Source organism: Camellia sinensis, chromosome 14, assembly GCF_055761805.1.
Source record: "Camellia sinensis isolate YWXY chromosome 14, ASM5576180v1, whole genome shotgun sequence".
In the NCBI taxonomy this organism is placed as follows: Eukaryota; Viridiplantae; Streptophyta; class Magnoliopsida; order Ericales; family Theaceae; genus Camellia; species Camellia sinensis.
Genome location: NC_138974.1, coordinates 75,517,105 through 75,541,679, shown reverse-complemented (window position 1 = coordinate 75,541,679; position 24,575 = coordinate 75,517,105). Strand labels below are relative to the sequence as shown.

The window sequence follows — 24,575 nt, the reverse complement described above, 5'->3', positions numbered from 1 at the left end:
TTTTATTGAGTTAAAAAACTTATTTTGTTTTTGTGGCTATTTTAGCTCCAAATCCACCCAAACCCACTTCCCAAACAACGCCTATATAATGTTTTGTATTATTTTTTTTTAAACTTGCCATGTATTGTGTAGTTACTTTTTGTTTCACAAAATTTTTGCAATTACTAGTTTACTCTTATTTAAATTTGTTTGTAATTTCTCCTAAATATTTCGTCATTTTATCATTTTTATTTTATTTTACTACAAAATTCACTTTTAATTGTTAAATTAGTTAGTGTAAGATTGGATTTAACTAATATTTTAAGTTCAGTTACTTTTAAATTAAAATTAAAATTTGCAATCAAATGGGTGAGGCTTTTGGGCCTTGTGGGACTTGTTTCAACCATATATATTGTTCATTTTATCGAGTTTTATGGATAGATAAAAAAATTAGAATGATATGATAATTATAACTATATAATTTTATTATATTTATTTTATTCAAAAAATAAAAAATAATTATAATTATTAAATTAAATTAAATTTTAAAAGTTTCATAAATAATCTATAAATAAAATTTAATAAAATAAATAATTTCAATTATCAAAATAAGTTCCTACGAGATTTAAAAACAACTTCCAATGTGGGTCAAAGAAAAACTTTAGAGCATCTCCAACACAGGAGCCAAAAGGGGAGAATTAGGCATTTTGCCTATTGAAGCTGGATTTCAAAGCTCCAACGCGCTCTGCAATTGAGGAGACATTTTGCCAATTCTCATTTTGGCTCTTCACAGGTAGCCAACGTCTATTGCTAGGCAAAACACTTTTCTCGCCATTGTGTTGGCCTCCATCGTTGCTTGTTCCATCTCTGTTCTAGCCCATTGATCACAGGTATGACTCTCTTTCTCTTTCTCTTTCTCCACATCCCTGTTCTTCCCCATCATCTATCTGTAATCGTTTTCCATATACCGAACCACCTCCTGCACTCCGAAACCCTCTCTCAAACCCATTCTCGTTCTACAAAACCCTCTCTCAAACCCCTTCCCCCATGTGGGAATCCCCTCCAAAACTCTTCCCCTTTCTATGAAACTTTATCGCAAACCTTTTTCTACCTTGCTATGTTAAATTTGTGCAAAGGAATACATGATTTAGGGCATTTCATTTGCAAAAATTGGGTTTGTGTACTGAAATTGTTCACTGGGAAATTGTTCACTGCAAAGAAATTGTGTACTGAAATTGTTCCAGTGGTTGCTAGGTCATACTGCAAATTGCTGGTTTTAATTGTTGCTAAGGAAGAAAAGGATGTTATTGCTATATATGTAATTATTGGTTTTAATTGTTCCATGAAATTGTTCCATTAAACTTTGTTGCATTTGTAATTGTTTATGGGTACACACATTTTCAGATTATAGAAACTGAAACATAGAAATTTGCAATGATCATTAATGGAGATCAATTTCATAGCCTTTGCAAAATTTTGGTTTTTCTTTCTAGTATACCGGTAGTAGAAATATTGTTAAAATTCTGTGGGGATATATTTTCAGAATACCAACACGTGGCATAGTGACGCCGACGTGTCAGCCGAGGTGCCACGTGCCTTGGTAGTTAAGCCGAGGTAATCTCGGAGAAGCTGAGGTCATCTCCGAAGATATCGGAATCCGGGATAAAGGGGTAAGAGTCCTAAGGCAAAGAGGGGACTTAACCAAGATAAGGATAAAGCTCTTAGGGAGTTTATCTTTATCTCTTGAAGAGTCCAGAGTAAACAGTAAATTGGAGTTCATAGAAGTCATACTTCTAGTGGGACTTGGATTGAGTATATTATAAAAGAGAGGCACCCCCGTGGGTCTAAGGTATGTAATTTATACTTTGAGTATTCAGTTTAGTACTTGATTATCTTTGAGAGATATACTGACTTGATCGTTGGAGTGCCCCCGGGTGGAAGAACCACCGCCGGAGCTTTTTCTTTCTGTTTCAGGTTGCTTAAGCCATCTATTCTGCTTGTGCTCTCCAGCTGATCACTAGACGGGCAGCGTGGTCAGATTTTTACCCACACAATTTGGCGCCGTCTGTGGGAACGAAGGGAGAATAGATGGCCAGTAACGGACAGCAAAATATTGGGGATGACGCTCCCACTGGGAGCGGCAGCCCAATTGATCTTGACATCGAAGGAGATAACCACAATGCAGAAGCCCGTGACCAGGGTCACAGAGAGAACGACGTCATCCCAGAAGACGACACGTCAAAAAGAGCAAACCAAGGAAAATACTACAATGAAGATAACCTACAGGTATGGAGGGACAGGTGCCTACGGAGGGATGAGGAAGTAAAAGAACTAGCAAACAAGTTGGCGGACCTCCAGTCAGTCGTCAACTTCATGATGCAGAATAATGTTATGCAGCCACCATACCCGCTGCAAGATACGCCGATGCCGGCAAACAACACTCAGAAGGAGGTAAGAAAAACAATCCCCGAAGTCCCTCAGCATACCAGAAGCGGAAGGCATTCTCACCGGCCTTCCAGGGAAGTCGGACGGGAAAAGCCGAGGCAAGAAGAGTCCCGAAGGACACACCACATGAAGAATCCAGACCCCAAAGAACATCAACATGTTCAGGGGCAAGTACTCCATTTTGACACATCCCATGAAGAAAGATCCAAACGACCCCACCACGAGGCCGAAAGCAGTGTACCAAAAAGACTAAAATCCAAAGACAGCCGAGCTCCAGGAAGGAGCAAAGAAGACTTAAGGGACTACCTCAAGAGGAGGCAGCAGAATGCAGAAGCCGAGGTAAACTCCCCAGTGAAACTGAAGACAGCCTTCTCGGTGGAACTGGACAAATTCGAACCGCCCAAAAGATTCAGTATGCCGAGATTTCAAATCTATGATGGTAAGTCAGATCCAAACTTTCATGTTGGGCTATACCTGAATTCAATGGCGTTATATAGCGGAAACGAGCCATTGCTCTGTAAAGTATTCCCCTCATCCTTTGGGGAAATTGCATCTGATTGGTTCCATAAGTTACCAAAAGGAAGCATAAAGACATGGGAAGGCTTGGCCGAGATGTTTGTGGCCAGATTCGTGACCAACAAGCTACAACCCCTGAGGGTTGATGCTTTGATGGCTCTACGAATCACCAAGGAAGAAGGCCTCAAGGCCTATGCGAAGAGGTACTACGAGGTGTTCAACCGAATACCCGAATGCAATCAGGAAGTAGCAGTCGTATCCTTTAAGAACAGCCTGAAAGATGACTGCCCTCTACGGAAGTCTTTGGCAAAAACATTGCCAAAAAGCATGGAAGAACTCATGGCAAGAATTGAGAAATACGCCAGGGCCGAGGAAGATACATCGAGAAACAAAGAGGTGAAACAAGAAAAGGGAAACGGCTCGCCCAAGCGAGGCCGAGTCAACAATGGGCCGACCAAACAAGAAATAGAATTAAGAAATAAACAGGCGGTAACCACAGTATTCCGGATCCCAATCCATAAAATCTTGGATCGGATTCGAAATCAACCTTATTTCAGAGCTCCAGCAAGAGCACCAGGGGAATTCATGGGAAGGAACGTTGGTAGACGTTGTGCCTACCACAATGAAGAAGGGCATCCAACTCAAGGTTGCAGAGCCTTAAAAGCACACTTGGAAGACTTAGTAAGACAAGGCCTTCTGAGGGACCTGGTCGATGAGGCCAGAACAAGGGAAGAACAGGCAAGGTTGCCTCAAGCACCAGCGGCACCCCCTCCCCCAGCACAGCTACCACAAGCAGGAGAACCGAGGGTGGTTAATGTGATCCACTCAAGGGTCAACGAAAACGAAGTCAGAGGAGAAACCCAGAGGGTAAGACATTTACAGCATATCTATCAAGTCGGGGAAAAGAGACATCGGCCAGAAGAATGCCAAGGGCCAATGATAGCCTTTACTGAAGTCGACCTAGAACTGGTCCAACATCCGCATAATGATGCCTTGGTAGTATCCCTCCAGGTTGGGGAGTGCCAAGTTAAACGCATCCTAATAGATCAAGGCAGCTCCTGTGACATCATGTATGTCAGATGTTACAAAGAGCTAGGCCTTCACCCCGATGACCTAGAACAATCAAGCGGCCCGATGGTCGGCTTTAACGGAACGCCGACATGGCCACTAGGTGCAACAAGCTTAGAAGTACAAGCCGGCACTAAGAAGATCAGGACGGAATTCCTGGTAATTGACACACCCTCACCATACAACATCATACTGGGAAGGCCGTGGTTGCATGCAATGGGGGCAGTTCCCTCGACGTTGCATCAACTACTCCGGTTCCCAACAGAGCATGGGATTGAAGAAGTCAGAGGGGATCAACTACAAGCCAAAAATTGCTCCATGGCAGCAATAAAGTCCACCTGTAATATACGGGAGCCAAAGAAAGCAGAAGTTGAAGATGAGGACATGGAAGTCCTTGAAGACGTCGGGAAAGAACCAGCCGAGAAAAGCGAAGAGGCGCTAAAGAAAATCCTCGTCCAGGAGGGCGACGAAGAACGATTTTTTCTTCTCGGCTCAGGCTTAGCCAGAGAAGAAGAAAAGGAACTGGAAGATTTTTTAAGGGCAAACATAGAGGCGTTCGCCTGGACACCTTATGAAATGCCTGGCATTGACCCCGAGGTCACTTGCCACAGTCTGAATGTCGACAGATCGGCAAAACCTGTGATTCAACGAGCCAGAAGGCCGACGTTAGTGCACGTCGAAGCAGTCGAAGAAGAGGTAGACAGACTCCTTGAAGCCAGGGCCATCCGAGAAGTCCAATACCCAACGTGGCTGTCCAACACAGTAGTAGTAAAAAAGAAGAATGGCAAGTGGAGGGTTTGTGTAGATTTCACCAGCCTCAACAAAGCCTGCCCGAAAGACAGCTTTCCTCTGCCCAAAATCGACCAACTGGTAGACGCCACCTCAGGACATGAAAGAATGAGTTTTTTAGATGCATACAGAGGGTACCACCATATTGCTATGTACCCTCCAGATGAGGAGAAGATTGCGTTCATCACCCCGAAAGGCCTGTACTGTTACAGGGTAATGCCTTTTGGGCTGAAAAACGCAGGAGCAACCTATCAGAGGTTAGTGACAAAGATGTTTAAACACTTGATTGGCAAAACGGTAGAAGTTTACATCGATGATATGGTCGTAAAGACCAAGGAATCAAAAGGTCATCTTGCCGACCTAAAAGAGGTCTTTGACATACTCAAAAGACATCGGCTCCGACTCAACGCCTCAAAGTGCGCCTTCGGAGTTGGGTCAGGTAAATTCCTAGGATATCTGGTAACAAGAAAGGGCATTGAAGCCAGCCCAGACCAAATCAAGGCCATCATGGAACTACAGAGTCCAACATCGGCAAAGCAAGTTCAAGTACTCACTGGAAGGGCCGCAGCCCTAAACCGATTCATCAGCAGAAGCTCAGACAAGTGCAGACCCTTCTTTAACCTGGTGAAAAAAGCCACAGACTTCCTATGGACGGAAGAATGTGAAGCTGCCTTAGTCGACCTAAAAAAGTACTTGACCACAACCCCGGTCCTTTCTAACCCAATCCCAGGGGAGGAATTTTTTTTATACTTAGCAGTCTCTGCACACGCAGTCAGTGCAGTGCTAATCCGAGAGGAAAAAGGAGAGCAGAAGGCTGTCTATTATGTAAGCAAGACCCTGGCTAACGCAGAAACAAGGTACCTACCACTGGAAAAATTAATGCTAGCCTTGGTAATGGCCTCAAAGAAATTGAGCCATTACTTTCAGGCACACAAGATTGTGGTCCTAACAGAGCACCCACTGAAGTCCTTATTACATCAAGGAGACCTAACAGGAAGGATAGCAAAATGGGCAGTAATACTAGGCCAGTTTGACCTAGAATTTAGGCCAAGAACAGCAATAAAGGGCCAAGTTTTGGCCGACTTCGTCGCAGAACTCACACCGGAAGCCATCACACCTCGGGCTCCGTCGAGCCAAGATGAGCATCGGCCCGACAAGGAAAAAGAATTCCAGTCAAAGACAAAAAAGCAAGAGAAAGAAAAGCTCAGACCATGCAGCATCTACATCGGCGATTCATTCAGACTATTCGTCGATGGAAGTTCAAACCGCCAGGGAGCAGGAGCAGGAGTACTGCTGATATCTCCAGATGGAGAAATTGTAGAACAGTCCATCCGTCTGGGGTTCAAAGCCTCCAATAATGAAGCAGAATATGAAGCATTAATCGCAGGGCTAAAGCTAGCACCAGCGGCAGAGGCAGACGAGGTAATTGTTTTTTGTGATTCACAATTGATTGTTAACCAGTCAACAGGAGAATTTGCAGCCAGAGACGAAAGAATGTCGGCATATGCAAAGGAAGTCATCCGACTGGCAGCCCTATTCCAAAACTACAGATTACTCCAAGTAAGCCGAGATGACAACACCCATGCCGACGCGTTAGCCAACTTGGCCAGCTCAATTCAAACTGGAAAAACAAGGACAATCATGATCGAATACATGTCGGCCCCGAGCATAGATAAACAGAGCACCGAACAAGAAGCAATGTGCGTGGGCTTTGGACCAAGCTGGATGGATGCAATCATCGCATTCCTAAAAGAGGGGAAGCTGCCAGAAGACCATAAAGAAGCACATAAAATTAGGCTGAAATCGGCCAGATTCAGTCTAACAACGGAAGGCCATCTCTACAGGAGGTCCTTCACTGGACCACTTTTAAGGTGCGTACATCCTTTGCAGGTTGAAGATTTCCTTTACGAGATTCATGAAGGAATTTGTGGAAGCCATGCAGGGGGCAGATCGTTAGCCCATAGGGCCATTACCCAGGGGTATTGGTGGCCCTACATGCAAAAGGATGCCGAAGCTTATGTAAAGAAGTGTGAACAATGTCAAAAGTTTGCACCTTTGATACATCAGCCAGCCGCCGACCTAAACCCAGTATCCAGCCCTTGGCCGTTTGCCCAATGGGGCATGGATCTGGTTGGACAACTTCCCCAGGCAACTGGGCAGAGAAAATACTTGCTGGTAGCAACAGACTACTTTACAAAATGGATAGAGGCAGAACCTCTTGCCAAAATCCGAGATGTGGACGTCAAGAATTTTATTTGGAGAAACATAATCACCAGATTTGGGATTCCAAGGGCAATTGTTGCCGACAACGGGACACAGTTCGACAGCAAACTCATCAAAAACTTTTGTGCAAAATTCAAGATCAAGAATTATTTCTCAACACCAAGTTTTCCTCAAAGCAATGGGCAAGCAGAAGCATCCAACAAAGTAATCCTGGATGGAATAAAGAAGAGGCTGCAGGCAGCAAAAGGAAAGTGGGTGGACGAACTGCCCAACGTACTTTGGGCATATCGGACTACGCCGAGAAGGTCAACAGGAGAATCCCCCTTTGCCATGGCCTATGGCACAGAAGCAGTCATCCCATTGGAGATCGGCATCCCAGGGATCAGAACCCAAGGAGTAGAGAATGGCACCAATGACATTCTGTTAGCCCGAGACCTGGATTTATTGGAAGAACGAAGAGAAAAAGCTGCGATTCAGCTCGCAGTATACCAGCAACAGCTTGCCAAAGCTTACAACAAGAAGGTTAATCCAAGAGATTTTCAAGTTGGCGACCTAGTCCTAAGAAAAGTCGTCGGGAACAAAAAGGATCCCAGGGAGGGCAAACTTGGCCCAAACTGGGAAGGACCCTACAGAGTTACTTCAGTATTAGGCAATGGAGCATATCGGCTTGAGGACAATGAGGGCAACGCATTGCCCAGACCTTGGAATACTTGTAATTTGAAATTTTTCTATCATTAGATAAACATCATTGTTTGGCCGATATTATCAATAAAGTCTTTTCAGAATCCTTTCAACATGTTCGATTGATAAAGTTATGCATGGATGTTTTCGAAGACATATCAAACTCAGGCAAAGATAAGCCGATGTTATTCCTTAATCCACTTGTTGAAATTTGTAGCAATTTACAAGTTGGAATTAAGCTGATTCCTTATCTTCACTTGTTGAAATTTGTAGCAATTTACAAGTTGAAGTTAAGCCGATGTTATTCCTTAATCCACTTGTTGAAATTTGTAGCAATTTACAAGTTGGAATTAAGCTGATTCCTTATCTTCACTTGTTGAAATTTGTAGCAATTTACAAGTTGAAGTTAAGCCGATGTTATTCCTTAATCCACTTGTTGAAATTTGTAGCAATTTACAAGTTGGAATTAAGCCGATTCCTTATCTTCACTTGTTGAAATTTGTAGCAATTTACAAGTTGAAGTTAAGCCGATGTTATTCCTTAATCCACTTGTTGAAATTTGTAGCAATTTACAAGTTGGAATTAAGCTGATTCCTTATCTTCACTTGTTGAAATTTGTAGCAATTTACAAGTTGAAGTTAAGCCGATGTTATTCCTTAATCCACTTGTTGAAATTTGTAGCAATTTACAAGTTGGAATTAAGCTGATTCCTTATCTTCACTTGTTGAAATTTGTAGCAATTTACAGGTTGAAGTTAAGCCGATGTTATTCCTTAATCCACTTGTTGAAATTTGTAGCAATTTACAAGTTGGAATTAAGCTGATTCCTTATCTTCACTTGTTGAAATTTGTAGCAATTTACAAGTTGAAGTTAAGCCGATGTTATTCCTTAATCCACTTGTTGAAATTTGTAGCAATTTACAAGTTGGAATTAAGCTGATTCCTTATCTTCCCTTGTTGAAATTTGTAGCAATTTACAAGACGAAGATAAGCCGAGGTTATTGCTTAAGTTCTCATAGCAATATATGGGTTGTTTACACCCAAGGGAAGATGCTTAACACTTGTTGAAATTTGTAGCAATTTACAAGTCTATGTTAAGCCGACATATGACCACCCGCTGAGGTACACAGAAAGTTACAGGTTAAAATAAAGGCTAAGTATATTGTTCGTTACTTGTTGAAATTTGTAGCAATTTACAAGTAGGTCAAACTGAGATTATCATTTAGTACTCAACTGAGAAGAAGCTTGCAAGGTTTACATTCTATATGTTCTATACTTGTTGAAACTTATGAAAAGTTTGCAGGATAGTATCTTGCCGAAGTCAGAGTTTTATGGTTATACCCGAGGTATGAAACCCCGAGGAGATTGCAAAAAGGAAAGCAACATGAGGAAATATGCAAAAATTTCATAAGTACAAGACTATGCAGAAATAGTCAACAGAATATCACAAGATTGGAACATCCAGAGGAAGAACTGTTGCAGTTATATATTGAAGAAACCACGTCGGCCAAAAGAAAGAGTTTTGCATTAATCCAGAAAGAAAAAAGTACAAAGCGCAAAAAACAGAAAAAAAGAAGGAAAAAAGTACAAAGGACAATTTTTTCAAGATTCTTCAGCATCAGCCACTGCAGGGACTAGGACCTCAGATGACTCTGGTGGTACCTCCTCGGCCACTTTCTCCGCTTCTATCTCGGCATCAATCTCAGCGATTGTTGACTCAACACTTCTTTCTACCAAGAGAAGTTTGGACGATAGTTGCCCAGTGGCAGTCTCCTTGGGTGCCCCCTCAGCCCCATCACCCTCCTCATCCAAAGTCAAGTCCATAACCTGCTTAGCAGGAGGAGGGGACTTGGCTTCGGCAGCATTCTTGGGTCTTCTCACCAAGGCGTCACCATCATCTTTTTCTTCATCTTCATCAGCGGCCTCGGCCTCAGACTCTGATTCACCTTCAGGAGGAGGAGGAGGAAACGGTAACGGAATAGCGTCGGCCTGACGCAATGGCGAGTCAGCAGGAAGGTCAAGCTTCTTTATCAAGGACATCCAACCAAGGGAAAATCCCCTGTTGCATGCCTGCCTGACTTGAAGCTTGTAGTCTTCTGCGACGTCGGCCATACCTTGAGCATAGGCCTTTTCGTCGGCCTCTTTGATTTCGGCCTCTTTTGTGGCCAGAGCTTGCTGAAGTTCTTTCTCCGCTTGGGCCTTCTGAACCTCGGCCTCTCTTTTCTCGGCCTCAGCAACTTTTCTAACGGCCTCAGCAGCTTCGGCTTTCTCAAGAGCTAAAGTTTGAACTTTGGTTGCAGCCTCGGCTTGATCCTCCAACTTTTTCATTTTTGCTTCAAGAGACTTGATCTCTCTCTTCATAGCAGATGCTTCCCTTTTCATATCAACCAACCTTTGACGATTTTCAAAGGATTGCATGGCAAATGAGTGGGCATGCTGAATGGCCTGCAGACAAACAGAAATGTGAGACAGTACTCTCAGTGAAGAACAGAAGAAAAAATCACAAGTACAAACAGAAATACCTACTTGAGCAGAGTGTTGGAGCATAAGAGCATAATTTTCATACTCACTAAGCTTGCTATTTCGCTCCAAGTCATTTGGTAGAAGAAGAGCAGTGCTAAGGGCGACAGCAACATTAATGTCGTCAGCACTTTCACTAGCCATGATGGGCCTATCCTCCAGGGATAGATCAGGGGCCCAGGGGACGTCAGGCTTCTTCGAAGCCGAGGTCGTCGCAGACGATGACCTTGGCCGCTTTGATTGTGTAGACCCTGAGGGTTGGCCCTCAGCAGACCTCTTAGTTGAAGTAGAGGTTGATTTTTTGCTTTCTGCTAGTTTAGAGATCGGCAAAGCATCCTCAGCCTCGGCATCTGTAGCCTTGGCCTTAGGCTGAGCCTTTTTTACTCTCTTTGGTTTGGGTGGAAGCATTGACTGCGTTGGTGCGGCTTCGGCGTCAGTTGGAAGGTCGGCAAGAAGGTCTTGGACGACAGGCCTTGGACGAACCATTTCGGCAGTCTTTACAAGCTTTCGTCGGCATTTACGTTCAGGAATTGGTATTAAGTAGGGGGCCGAAGTTGATGGAAGATCGGCTGGGTCAGATGTGGATTCTTGATCTGTTCGGGATGTAGAAGCAATTAAGGTTGTGGCTATTGGTGGAGAAAGACTCTTCTTCCTTTTTCTGGGGACGTCGGCTAAGGTGGACTTGTATGTAAGGATGAAGTTGAGTAATACTGGGGCTTTTCGTTTATGGATTGGAAGGCCAAGAAGTGTTTTCAGATCTGTTCCTGGGAAGAAGGATTAACGAAAATTTTTCGGTGGTTAATGGAGATCTGCAAAGAAACAGACGTCAGAAACAAAAAGTATTAAAGTCTTAAATAAAAACAACTGAGAGTTGACTCAGGGCTCTTACTCTTACCCTCTGTGATTGTTCGAGGAGAAGGGTAGAGGTGGGCATCTTCATCTGGGCCAAATTCCCAATTTCCAGAAGTAATGAGAAAATCATCTCCAGCCCCCTTGTTGGAGTCTGGGAGGTCGGCTATAATTTTGTACTGAGTAGATCTCGGCTTAAGGTAATAGACAAAACCCCCATCCTTCAGATCAAGAGGGCACATGGTATAACAATATTGAAGGTCGGCTAGGGTGATTCTAAGGTTTTCTTGCCTAGCCAAGGCTATAATACCGTTAATTACCCTATAGGAATTGATAGTAAGCTGCATAGGGTTCAGCCTATAGAAGTGGAGAACTTGACGAAAAAGGGGATCAAGTGGAAGCCGAAGTCCACATTCGGTAAAAGCAACTATTGGAAAAGGCATTGTATGGTCTGTGGGCGCGATGGTATCATTATCCCCAGCCAGCTTAAGATGAACGTCGGCTGGGATAGAAAATTCTTGCCTAAAGTATTCAAGTTTTGTTGGGGTATTTACCCTATGCCTCCACATACCCATTATGTCGGCTTAAACTAAGAGGAATATGTTTCAGAAGATGGGCGTTTTTCAGGTTTCCCTAAAGATTAAGGGTTCTACAGACAAATCCCAAATCTATGAAGTATGAAGATAAAAATCGAGGGCACAGATCTGGGGCAGAAAAAAAGAAAAAAAAAAAAAAAAAAAAAGAAAAGAAAACAGAGACGAAGTTTCAGATTCAAGAACAGAGGTATAGTTCTCAGAAACAATAGAGATACAGAAACAAATCAAGAACAGCGGTAAAGAGAATGATGAAAAAACATGGAAGTTCAAGGCATAGCCGCAAATTCAAGATACAAATATGTTCAAAACCTCGAACAAAGATCAGTAATGGCAACAGACAGACAAAAGCACATAAAGAGAATGGAAGACTTAAAGAAGAGGGTCTTACCAGGACAAATGAAGCCAAAGCAATGCTCGCCGAACCCAGAAGCCGGTTGCAACAGCAAAGAAGGCTTTGCAAGAATGAGGGATTAAAAGCAAATCCAGACGAGAAATTGAAGCGATGGAAGATTCAAAGAAGAATGAACTTTTAGAGAGAGAAAGAGCAAGGAGACGAAAAAGTGAAGAAGAAAATAGAGGCAAAAGAAAAGTTTTGTTAAAAATTTGAAACGGCGGCAAAAATAGGGCAATTATTGCGCCTAGAGCAACGCACGTGTCAGACGGCGCAGACGAAATGAACAGACAGCTTCAGGCGCGTCACTGACACGCTCCAGTAAAGATGAAATACGTAAAAGAAACAGTTAGATATGCATGACAGCTCATGCGCGTGGGAGAGTACGACCGAAGCCTTGTTCTCCGAAGAGAACATGTCGGCTGAAAGTAGATAATCTTGGCTAAATAGTTTTTGAGCCATTACTCAGAAAAGAAGTGACAAAATTTCGGAATAGATTCCATCACCTCAGAATGCCGAGGTAATAAAACCTAGGGGGCAGTTGTGGGGATATATTTTCAGAATACCAACACGTGGCATGGTGACGCCGACGTGTCAGCCGAGGTGCCACGTGCCTTGGTAGTTAAGCCGAGGTAATCTCGGAGAAGCCGAGGTCATCTCCGAAGATATCGGAATCCGGGATAAAGGGGTAAGAGTCCTAAGGCAAAGAGGGGACTTAACCAAGATAAGGATAAAGCTTTTAGGGAGTTTATCTTTATCTCTTGAAGAGTCCAGAGTAAACAGTAAATTGGAGTTCATAGAAGTCATACTTCTAGTGGGACTTGGATTGAGTATATTATAAAAGAGAGGCACCCCCGTGGGTCTAAGGTATGTAATTTATACTTTGAGTATTCAGTTTAGTACTTGATTATCTTTGAGAGATATACTGACTTGATCGTCGGAGTGCCCCCGGGTGGAAGAACCACCGCCGGAGCTTTTTCTTTCTGTTTCAGGTTGCTTAAGCCATCTATTCTGCTTGTGCTCTCCAGCTGATCACTAGACGGGCAGCGTGGTCAGATTTTCACCCACACAAATTCTATTGCTGATATAATACACATTTTGTTTTGATCAACAATATTAATGAGAATTAACATAAAAATTAAGTAGCAAAAATTCTATTACTTTACTTTGCAATTGCTTGTATCTTACTTGAATTATTGGTTTTGAAATCTAATAAGCTGCAAGTATAGCTCAATATGAGTGTATTATATCCACCCTTCTAAAATTTATTATTTTTGGAATTAGGCAATGAATTGATACTTTTTTTTTTCTTCTTCTTTTTGTGTGGTATGAACAATTGTGCTTTAGATGGCCTTGAACTCGATCACAATAAATAATTGCATGGTCTTCAATGGAACCACTACGTCTTCTCGAACATCTTTCTCTATTGAGTCGCTCTTCTTCCATTACAGCTATCGTTATTAGCTGCAATTCGTCATCACCTTCAAAGTCGTTAAGAATCATTTTCATGGTATTGCGAGCCATGATAATTAAAAAATGAATGAAGTTGAGAAATATAGTTCAAATTGGTAAAAATGAAAGAGCAAATCCTTTTTATAAACAAAAATATATGGCCATTAGGAATATGTCCGTTAGAGAATATTATCGTTAGAGAATAATACCGTTTGAAAATATAACCATTGAGAGAATATTACCATTTGAAAAATATGACCGTTGAGATAATATGATTGTTTGAAAATATTTTTTTAATACTAAATAATTTAATTATATATTTTAAATAAATAAATATTTACAAATGCCACGTCAATATATGTAGCATGTCATAAAAAGATTATTTATTTATTTATTAATGTTTATAATAGTTTTCTTTTAAAAATTAGTTAAGTTAGTTTGATGGGCTAGCTAAAATAAAGAGTATGATTGGAGTGTACACTAGTTAAACTAGTTAAGCAAAATGAAGAAGGTAGTTTTCTATGTACTTTGAGGAGGCATTTTAGAGAGTATGGTTGGAGTGTACACTAGCTATACTAGCTAATCATTTTTATTTATTTATTTACTACGAAATTCACTGTTAATTATTAAATTAGTTAGTGTAAGATTGGATTTAACTAATATTTTAAGTTCAGTTACTTTTAAATTAAAATTAAAATTTGCAGTCAAATGGGAGAGGCTTTTGGGCCTCGTGGGACCTGTTTCAACCATATAAATTGTTCATTTTATCGAGTTTTATGAATAGATAAAAAAATTAGAGTGATATGATAATTATAACTATATAATTTTATTATATTTATTTTATTCAAAAAATAAAAATAAAAATAATTAAAATTATTCAATTAAAATTTAAAAGTTTCATAAATAATCTACAAATAAAATTTAATAAAATAAATAATTTCAATTATCAAAATAAAAATTCCTACGAGATTTAAAAACAGCTTACAATGTGAGTCAGAGAAAAACCTTAGCCCTTAAAATTGATGGGTCGAGAAAGCGTCAAATGTGGGAGCAAGAGTCATTGGTTCTAAGGTGCGGCAACATGATATTTCAAATATATTCTGATTAGGGAAGAGATGAAATTTATAATTTTATATTAAATAATTAAAAAACATAAGAAACATGAAAATTTATAATTGATTAAGTTTTTGTTTGGTATTGATTTTTTTGTAGTGAGACTTTTTTAGGAGAAATGTTTGGGATCCCTTTTTTGGGGGTTTCACGACTCCCAATTTGATATTAGCCCTTGTGTGATCCACTTATGTATATATGAGTCCATTATGAGTGATTAGGATGAAAGTGGACTGTGGGAATCATGTATGTGTGGGGTCTCTATCACCATTGTTTTTTTAGCCTCATTTGATTTGACTTTTTTGATTTTTATATAAAAAAAATATAATAATTATGATTTGAATGTGATATTTTATCTTATTAATTTATATAGTTAATTTTATCTTTATATATATATATATATATATATTTTAATCAAAAACTTAAAACCAAAGGAAGCTTAGATCATCTCTAATGCACTAGGCATATAATACTTGTTAGTTAAAATGCCTAGTGTGATTCACTTTTTTCAATTCTAATGCACTAGGCATATGATTAGGCATTTTGGCTCAACTCATATTCACTAGCTACATGTAGCTAGCCTTCAACGCTAGGCAAAATGTATTCAATCATTAGGATCATTTCCCTCCATCTTTGTTGTTGACGTGGTATTCTATAAAATTAATAGTATTTGGATAAATAACTAAAATAAAGAGCATGATTAGCGTAAAAACATAAAACAGTTGATAGACAAAATAAAATATATACTTTATAATAATATTTAGATAGGTAAAATACCTACTAAGTTGAAGAGCCTCTTAAACACATGGCGCCGTAGTATCCTTGGAAAACTTTCGTAATGTGGGTTTTGAACGCGCACGTAGTAGTAGTAGAGCTTATCATTGGGTTTCCCCACCAAAAGGGAAGCTCATTGCCAACTCACTACTTTCTGTGATGCAAAGCCGAACACGGCTCTTTGCCCACACCAACTCAAAAGAGAAGGCCTGCGCTGTTTGTTTCAGTGTCATTGTTTTCATTTTGTGACTCTCTCTCTTTCTCTTGAAATTGAACTTGAATCGGAGGCATTTGACAAGGTTGGGCTTAGTGGGTATTGTTTCAGAGGAAGAACAATGGCTGTTGGTGTTCTCGCTTTACAGGGATCTTTCAATGAACACATCGCAGGTACTAACTACTACCTCACATGTTTGAATCTACACATCTGTCTGCACATGTATCTGCGAATGACTTGAATTCTCTCTCCCCCCCCTCTGTGTGTGTGTGTGTGTGTGTGTGTTGGATAGCGCTAAGAAGACTCGGTGTGAAGGGTGTTGAGATACGGAAGCCAGAACAGTTGCAGAGCGTGACCTCCCTCATCATCCCTGGTGAGCACCACCATGACCAAGCTTGCCGAGTACCACAATCTGGTATATATGATGGTTTAGTGTTACTTTGTGTGAATCATGAAGTGGGTTCTGGTTGTTTTACTCGACAAAGCTATCAAATAATCGAACAGTCTCGTTGTTTTTCGTTTGGTTAATGAGAAAATAGAAGAAACAAAGGTGTAAAACTCTGAATTCTTTTGTGTTTTCTTCCATTTTAGCAATAAATAGATACATGAATACTTCAATGAGTTTAGCAGTGTCAACTGTGCTGGGCTTAGTTGAATGAGAGGGTTCATATTCTCAGGACCCAAATTAATGTTTTGTCACAAATTCAATAATTTGGTATGCTTGGTATTGTTTTTTCAGTTTCTTCGTTTTTGTTTTTCAAATTTTTTTTCGATTTTGTGGAAAAAAAAAATTTGTTTGAATGTTTTCCGATTTTTTTTTTTTTGTTTTTAATGAAAACAAGTCTCTAAATAAGTTTTATGTGGTTTCTTGGAATATGAAAATAAAAAACGAAAACAAAACCTTTTTTGCCCCCGTTTTTTTCATTGTCATCACTATTGTACGGGAAAGAAATATGCCTTCTCGTATAATCCTGTTGACTAAGTCCACGCTTCTCCGTACGACGTCGCTTTGTCACCTGAAAATACAAACGTGAGCTAGCCGGCGGGTGTGTGCCGGAAACCTCTCCGATGCCTAAGTCAGAAAACTTGACAAATAGACAAAGCTCTATGTTCTCAGAAAGCAAAATTGTGTTGTGTTCCGTTACCTCCTCCAAGGTGATGCTTGTGAGCTTTTATAAGTTTCGTGTGGCACAATCCTAGTAGGACTTTTATTTCTCCATGCAGAGTCTTCCTAGGATTCATACTCCTAAGGATAATGCTTATCCTTTAACACCCCCCTCACTGCTTAAACCAAGTGAGATGGCTTGTACCATGGCCGAACTATAACATGACCGAAATAACTTGACTGTGCAGAGCCATTGAGTAGGCCGAACTTCCTTAGTTCGGTTCTGCTTTTAATCCTCCTTATCTCGGTTCTCTCTTGTTCAACCCATGGCACGGTTGGAAAATACCTAACCAATTGTGACCGGTATAACTCCCAAGTCGGTCTAATTCAAAGACAATGTCAGACCGACCTATTCAAGGGACATCATGACCGGACTAAATCCGCGACCGGACCTACTCCAAGCTACACCGGATCGAAGTAACTTTATCAATTCTTGGGCCGAAGTAATTATACTTCTTCTGGGCCGGAATAACATTGTGGCCTTTTATCAAGTCCTTCATACTTTGGGCCACAAAAGTCCATCTCACAGCTCGGCCCAATTTTCTCCAAAAATTACCCTCTCAATTGCCCCTTAATTCCATCTACACAGCATGATTGGGATTACCAATCCACCAACCGAGCTGAAGTTATTAAACTTTTCCAGCCGAGCTAAAAAACCCTTTAGCCTCTCCAGCCGAGCCAAAAACTCTTGGGCCCTTAAGCCGAGCTAATTTTACTTCGGGCTTCACTTTGTCCGGTCAAAATGTCTCTTCAGCCACGACTGTAACGCTTCCCTTTCCGTATACACGTGGCTCGTTCCCATTCGTAGAAGGCAGCTGTCAACGCCGTCTTCGTGTTTCGCGATTTTTGAACAGTTCCCGCCCTCTCTGTCTCTTTCCACAAAACAATCACCCTGCCTTTTGAACCATTCACTTTTACTATTCCTCATGTTCTCTCTCTGTGCTCTTGCTGTTCTTCCGTTGCTTCTGAAGACTGTTTTTGCTGCCACTTTTCCATCTCCAGTCTCCTTTTCTTCAATCTGGTAAGTAAACTCATTTTGTTTCTTTTGTTTTTGCTTCCATATCTGTTCTACGCATTTGGTTTACTGTATTTTTGCAAAACATGCTCTTCCATTTCTGCTTTGCTTCTACATTTTTATGAAAAAACCAGTAGAACTTCATGTGTGTATGAACGATTATGTAGAAAACTAGTCTTAGATCCAAAATCTCATAGCAACCGAACTAGGATACTGTTTGTCCAACATTGGTAGATCACTTTACACAATAACCGAACTAGAACTTGTAGAAGTCTTAACAAATCACCAACTCCTGATTCACTGTAGCCGAAATAAAATCACCGAACAAAGTTTGAACAAACCAGGCTAGGAACCACGATTTTCAACCGAGCTAAGCCTTTGGGGCTAAGCCAGCTTTCTTAGTTTCTAAACCAAACACAGAAAGCTGCCCCTAGTGGCTTAACCGAAGCAAAAAACCCACTGTTCAAACCGAGATAACAAATCCTTAAAGGTAAACCGATCTTGCGCACAATAGGTTCAAACCGAACTATCGAGTATTGTGCAGAACCGAAACAGAACCAGCCCACAAAGCCGAAATAGGGCTCATTTACCTTGCTTTTAATTTGTAGCACAGTCCAATGATCTGTGCTTAACCTCTTTGTTTTCTACTTTGCAGACTTAGGTTACCCAGGCACTCCTGCGTGCGCTCAACCGAGCTACTGGGCACAAATTTTGCACCGATATAACTTATTTGTAAATTATACAAATGGGTAAGTATAGGTACTTGGTAGAGACCCCTGGTGGTATGGCCGAATTCCGAAGGGATTATGGCATTCCAGACGATGTACACCTTACCCTAGCCAAGAAGGAAACCATTCCGTGGAATAACCAAGGCTTTGTCCCATTTACTGTTTTATCCATTATAGAAACCGGACTAAGGTTCCCGGTCCAGCCTTTAATTTGTGAATTTCTTAGGCAAACCAGACTATGCCCAACCCAGCTATCCACCAATACATATCGGATAATAATGGGTATAGCCGAGCTAAACCGCCAAGCAGGCCTGAACCTCGGTTTAGCCGAAATCTTCCACCAGTACTCCATAGGTTCCAAAGATGATGGCTGGGTTTATTACCTTAGGATACGCCGACGCAGAGAAAAGATAATAAAAGATACATCGGATAAGGATGTTAATGACGATGACTTCTTCTGGGTATCGGGCAATTTTGAGGATCACCAAGCCCAAATCCCAGGCCGAAGTATTAACTGGAAGAAAGGAGAACCTGGTAAAGTTACTTCGGTTTTATGCATGTTTTTATTTTACTTCGGTTTCAGGCGTCATGACCGATCTAACAGTTGTATATTTTTTTTTGCAGACTCAGCTCATCTTGCATCCCATTATAGCTACCCAAATCTGAACATACTTCGAGCCGTACTACGGATTAAGGAAAGAAGTTGGACAAAACTTCTAAACTTTGAGCCGACCTACAGATATAGCGGTCGTCGAAAAGCCCGAGTGACCGATTTCCTTCTTGAAGAAGCACCTGAACCGGACCCAACCTTGCCCGAAATACGACTTGTCCCATTAACCGCTGAAGAAGAGATGGCAAAGAAAAGCAGAGTTAGGGCCCTTCTAACCGCCACAACCAGGGCTGAAGTACCACCAACTATTGAAACGCAGCCCGCCGTTGTGGCCCTCCCTTCTCAACGGCCTTCTTCATCTCGCCCTTCCAAACGCGCCCGATCTACATCGACCGAACAGCAACTTGTCGATGAGGTTGAATCCATCCCCCAAAGTCCTCAACCTATCCTCCAACCGGAGCAAACCGACCGAGCTGAATCTTCCAATTGGGCTCCGAAGCTAACCTTCAACGACCGAAATATCAAAGATTCTGATTCGGTTGTGGCTGAAAAAGATCATCAATTGGCCTTTAACCTGGCCAAAAGTGTGTGCCTCCCCAAGGACATGAAGCACCACCTAAAGCAATTAAACACCGAAATGAAGTCAATCCGGTCTACATCGAAGTCCATGATTTTGGTAAGTAGCTATGTCCGTTTCTTCTGTCTAAATTTTCAAACTTTTACTTCGGCTTAAGGAAAGTCTTCGTTCTGTCAGGCCTTACAAAAAAATAACATTACGTACAAGAAGGTCCAAGAGCTTAGAAAAACCACAAGGCAGGCAATGGCGGAAGCCGAGGCAAAGGTGGCCGAGCTAGAAGAGGCTGAAAAGAAACTAGCTGAGATGCAAGCAGAGAACGGCCGACTTGCCGATCTGGTTAATTCGGCTGAAGTGGAGAAGCAGAAAGCCGCCATCGCCATGAAAGACAAGTATCTGCGGGAGTTGGTGAAGCTTGAGAAGAGAAAAGACACCGAAATAACTCAACTAAAAAAGAGCGCGGAGGAAGCCGAAAAGGAGGGGTACAAGCAGGGTTACAAGAAGGCAGAAGATGCCTATGTCAAACAGTGCGACGCTGCCAAGGAGCTGTTCTTCAAGTGCGGCTGGAGGGCGGCTGTTGAGAAGCTCGGTCATGATCAACAGACCAAGGTCTTCGACCCTCTAGCTTACTTTATACCGAAGTCCCTTGCGGAGTATGCGGATGCCTTGCAACAAGAGTTTCTGGAAGACTCTGATTCTGATGACTCCTCTGCTCCTGAAGACATTCCGGTTGTTAGTGCAGACCCATCGCTTCGGTTGGAGCCCATGGTAGAGGACCCACCTATTGATCAGCCAAGTGACACCGTGGCTCCAGCCGAAACCATCCTGGCAACCGAGAGCGAACTTCCTCTTGAAACCGGTCTCCAAGTTGATGGTGATGCGGCTTTTGACGCCGAAATTAAAGAGCTTTTTTCCTGATTTTTTCTCCTTTTTTGTTACCTTTTGTGTAACCGGGCTATGTTCCTCTTGTACTTGCTCTTCAATGAATGAAAATTTTGTTAGACTCTTATTCCGGTTCTGATATGTATGCCTGTACTTCGTAATGCCTTCTAATACTCCAACTTTTATTTCGGTTTTTACTTGTTGAACTATGTTTTATCAGCCAACCACTCCTTAGCCAACATAATTACTTCGGCTGAGGAGTACACAGAGTTGGTTTAATCCAGCCAACCGCTCTTCAGCCATACCCTTACTTCGGCTGAAGAGTAACAAGTGTTGGTTTAATCCAGCCAACCGCTCTTCAGCCATACCCTTACTTCGGCTGAAGAGTAACAAGTGTTGGTTTAATCCAGCCAACCACTCTTCAACTATACCCTTACTTCGGCTGAAGAGTAACAAGAGTTATTTTATTCCAGCCAACCACTCTTCAGCCAAACCCTTACTTCGGCTGAAGAGTAACAAGTGTTGGTTTAATCCAGCCAACCACTCTTTACCCATAACCTTACTTCGGTTGAAGAGTAACAAGAGTTGGTTTAATCCAGCCAACCACTCTTCAGCCATACCCTTACTTCGGTTGAAGAGTAACAAGAGTTGGTTTATTCCAGCCAACCACTCTTCAGCCAAACCCTTACTTCGGCTGAAGAGTAACAAGAGTTGGTTTATTCCAGCCAACCACTCTTCAGCCAAACCCTTACTTCGGCTGAAGAGTAACAAGAGTTGGTTTATTCCAGTCAACCACTCTTCAGCCAAACCCTTACTTCGGCTGAAGAGTAACAAGTGTTGGTTTAATCCAGCCAACCACTCTTCAACCATAACCTTACTACGGTTGAAGAGTAACAAGTATTGGTTTAATCCAGCCAACCACTCTTCAGCCATAACCTTACTTCGGTTGAAGAGTAACAAGAGTTGGTTTAATCCAGCCAACCACTCTTCAGCCATACCCTTACTTCGGTTGAAGAGTAACAAGAGTTGGTTTATTCCAGCCAACCACTCTTCAGCCAAACCCTTACTTTGGCTGAAGAGTAACAAGAGTTGGTTTATTCCAGCCAACCACTCTTCAGCCATACCCTTACTTTGGCTGAAGAGTAACAAGTGTTGGTTTATTCCAGCCAACCTCTAAGTTAGTTTTTCCAGCTAACTTAGAACAATGTTTGGTTATTCCGACCAAAACGTCCTGCAGCCTGGATCCTTATCCTGGGCTTAGGAAGGGTGTTGGTTTAATCCAGCCAACCTCTAAGTTAGTTTTTCTAGCTAACTCTGAATAGAATGCCTGCAATATACCTAATTTTTACTAAAGCTAACTTTTACAAAGGACAACTTGTGCTAAAAAGAATTGCTTGTTTTATTGAAGAAAGAAAGAAAAAATTACATATGTTTGAAAAGGTAAAGTTAAAAGTAAAATAACTTAAGATTGGCCGTATTCCATGGCCTAGGGATTGCCTTGCCATCCTTGTCTTCTAGGTGGTATGCCCCTTTGCCTGCTAACCCAACCACCTTGTAAGGACCTTCCCAGTTTGGCCCTAACTTTCCATCTCCTGGGATCAAAGTGTTTCCCATTACTTTGCGCAGTACCCAATCGCCGATCTTGAATTGTCTTGGATGCACCTTTTTATTGTATTTTCTGATTAACTCTCGTTGGTATGCGGCGATGTGAACCAGTGATCTTTCTCTTCTTTCTTCTGCGAGGTCGAGTTCTAAAGCTATGGCTTCTCCATTTAAGTCTGGATCAAAATTTTCGCTTCGAATTGTGGGGAGGCCAACTTCTAGTGGGATTACTGCTTCCATTCCGTAAGCTAAGGAGAATGGTGTTTCTCCTGTCGATCGCTGAGGTGTGGTGCGGTATGCCCATAAAACATGAGGAAGTTCGTCTGCCCACTTGCCTTTTGCCTTCTCTAGTCTTTTTTTTAGTCCATCCAAGACGACTTTATTTGATGCTTCTGCTTGGCCATTCGCTTGAGGATATGCTGGTGTAGAATTGTAGAACTCTATCTTGTACTCTTCACAAAAGCTTCTGAAGATTCTGCCGTCGAATTGAGTGCCATTGTCTGAGATTAGGGCCTTTGGTATGCCAAATAGAGTGATGACGTTTTTCCAGACGAACTTCTTTACATCTTTTTCCTTGATTGATGCCAATGCTTCTGCTTCAACCCACTTTGTGAAGTAGTCTGTTGTCGCGAGAAAGAACTTCCTGCCACCGGGTGCTGTTGGGAGTGGTCCTACGATGTCCAAACCCCACATTGCGAAAGGCCATGGGCTAGTCAATGGTAGGAGTTCTCTGGCTGGTTGATGTATTTGATGTGCGAATTTCTGGCATTTTTCACACTTCTTCACATATTTCTCTGAGTCTGCCTGCATGTATGGCCACCAATAACCTTGCGAAATGGCCCTGTAAGCTAGCGACCTTCCCCCTTGATGGCTTCCGCATACTCCTTCGTGTATTTCAAACAAGAATGCTTCTACTTTGCTGGGATGAACGCACTTTAGGTAAGGCCCTGAGAATGACTTCTTGTATAATGCCAAAGATGGAGATAGCCAAAATCGCTGCGACTTTGCCCTTATTCTGTTGGCCTCTTTTTTCTCTTCTGGTAGGATGCCGTCTTTTAGGAACAGGATAATGGGATCTATCCAAGAAGGGCCTAGTTCTGTGCAACATACCTCTTCTGCTTCGGGGTCTTCTATGCTTGGTCTTGGTAAGTAGTCGATGAGTAATGGATGAGGGATGGATGTATCAGCCATTGAGGCAAAGCCTGCTAGTTCGTTCGCTCTGCTGTTCTCTTCCCTGCCAATTTGTTCTATCCTTACTACATCGAACTTTTTGATCTCTGTTCTGACCAGCTCTTGATATTTGGCCATTCTGTCATCCTTTGCTTCGTAATCGCTAGATATTTGGTTTACCACCAGTTGTGAGTCGCTGTAAACCATTAGTTCGGTGGCCTTTATGTAGTGTGCTGACTTGAGTCCTGCGAGAAGCGCCTCATACTCCGCTTCATTGTTGGATGCTGGGAAGCCAAGGTTGATTGCTTGCTCTATAACCAGGCCGTCTGGGGAGATGAGGACTATGCCAAGTCCTGCACCATGCCGGTTGGATGCTCCATCCACAAAGAGCTTCCACATCTCTCCAACGAATAACTTCCAGCAAGTGGAGGGGTCAGATGATGTCGTGGGGTCAAGGATGGTGTTTTCTTCAAGGTCCATGTTTGCTGTCTGCCCTTCGTCCTCTGATTGAGCTGTTGGTGAGCTTTTGTTTGTCTCTTTCTTGTTGTCCTTAGTATGGTCTGTCTTGGTGCTTGATTGACTACCCTCTACTAGGGGTTGCGCTATTCCGGCGTCAACTTCCGTCTCTAGTTCGGTTGTGTCAGTTAGGTCGACTGGGCAGATATGATGACTTCCAGGAGTAAATTCTGCGACGAAGTCTGCCAAAGATTGGGCTTTTATTGCGGTCTTGGGTTGGAACTTGATGTCGAATTGTCCCAACTCTACTGCCCACTTTAAGATTCGCCCAGAAAAGTTCGCCCTTTCAAACAAAGCTTTTAGTGGAAAAGCTGTGAGGACAACTATGGTGTGGGCATGAAAGTAGTGTGCCAATTTTCTGGATGCCATCATTAATGCTAACGCTAGTTTCTCTAAGGGCAAGTACCTTGTTTCGGCTCCCAATAATGTCTTGCTGACATAAAAGATGGGCAAGTGTTGTATTCCTTCTGCACGAACCAACACTGCGCTAACTGCGTGCTGAGAGACTGCCAGGTACAAAAAGAGTTCTTCACCAGGTACTGGAGTAACAAGTAGTGGTGGGGAAGACATGTACTCCTTCAAGCTTTCCAGAGCTTGGTCGCATTCTTCATCCCACTCAAACTTGGCTTTTAAAGCTTGGAAGAATGGTCGTAGTCTATCTGATGACCTGCTTATGAACCGGTTGAGCGCAGCCGCCATACCAGTGA

The 24,575-nt window shown here is 42.0% G+C and overlaps 1 protein-coding gene and 1 pseudogene across 2 annotated transcripts in view; both read left to right on the top strand.

Annotated features, from left to right (window-relative positions):
• The first annotated feature begins 15,444 nt into the window (after positions 1-15,444).
• LOC114263734 (putative pyridoxal 5'-phosphate synthase subunit PDX2) overlaps positions 15,445-24,575 on the top strand; it is a 34,747-nt pseudogene continuing 25,616 nt past the window's right edge. Inside the window, exons 1-2 of the transcript XR_014351456.1 lie at positions 15,445-15,779; positions 15,899-16,021. The product of XR_014351456.1 is annotated as a putative pyridoxal 5'-phosphate synthase subunit PDX2 (transcript). The remainder of the gene's footprint in view (positions 15,780-15,898; positions 16,022-24,575) is intronic.
• Positions 17,061-20,930, top strand: LOC145807997 (uncharacterized). Its single transcript, XM_082907216.1, has 2 exons — positions 17,061-19,800; positions 19,879-20,930. The coding sequence occupies exons 1-2, from the start codon at positions 18,532-18,534 to the stop codon at positions 20,614-20,616; spliced, it is 2,007 nt and encodes a 668-aa protein (XP_082763342.1). The 5' UTR covers positions 17,061-18,531; the 3' UTR covers positions 20,617-20,930.

Coding starts and splice junctions, on each gene's coding strand:
- LOC145807997 (XM_082907216.1), top strand. CDS start 18,532: ATGGGTAAGTATAGGTACTTGGTAGAGACCCCTGGTGGTATGGCCGAA. Junction 19,801..19,878: donor CATCGAAGTCCATGATTTTG/GTAAGTAGCTAT, acceptor TCGTTCTGTCAG/GCCTTACAAAAAAATAACAT.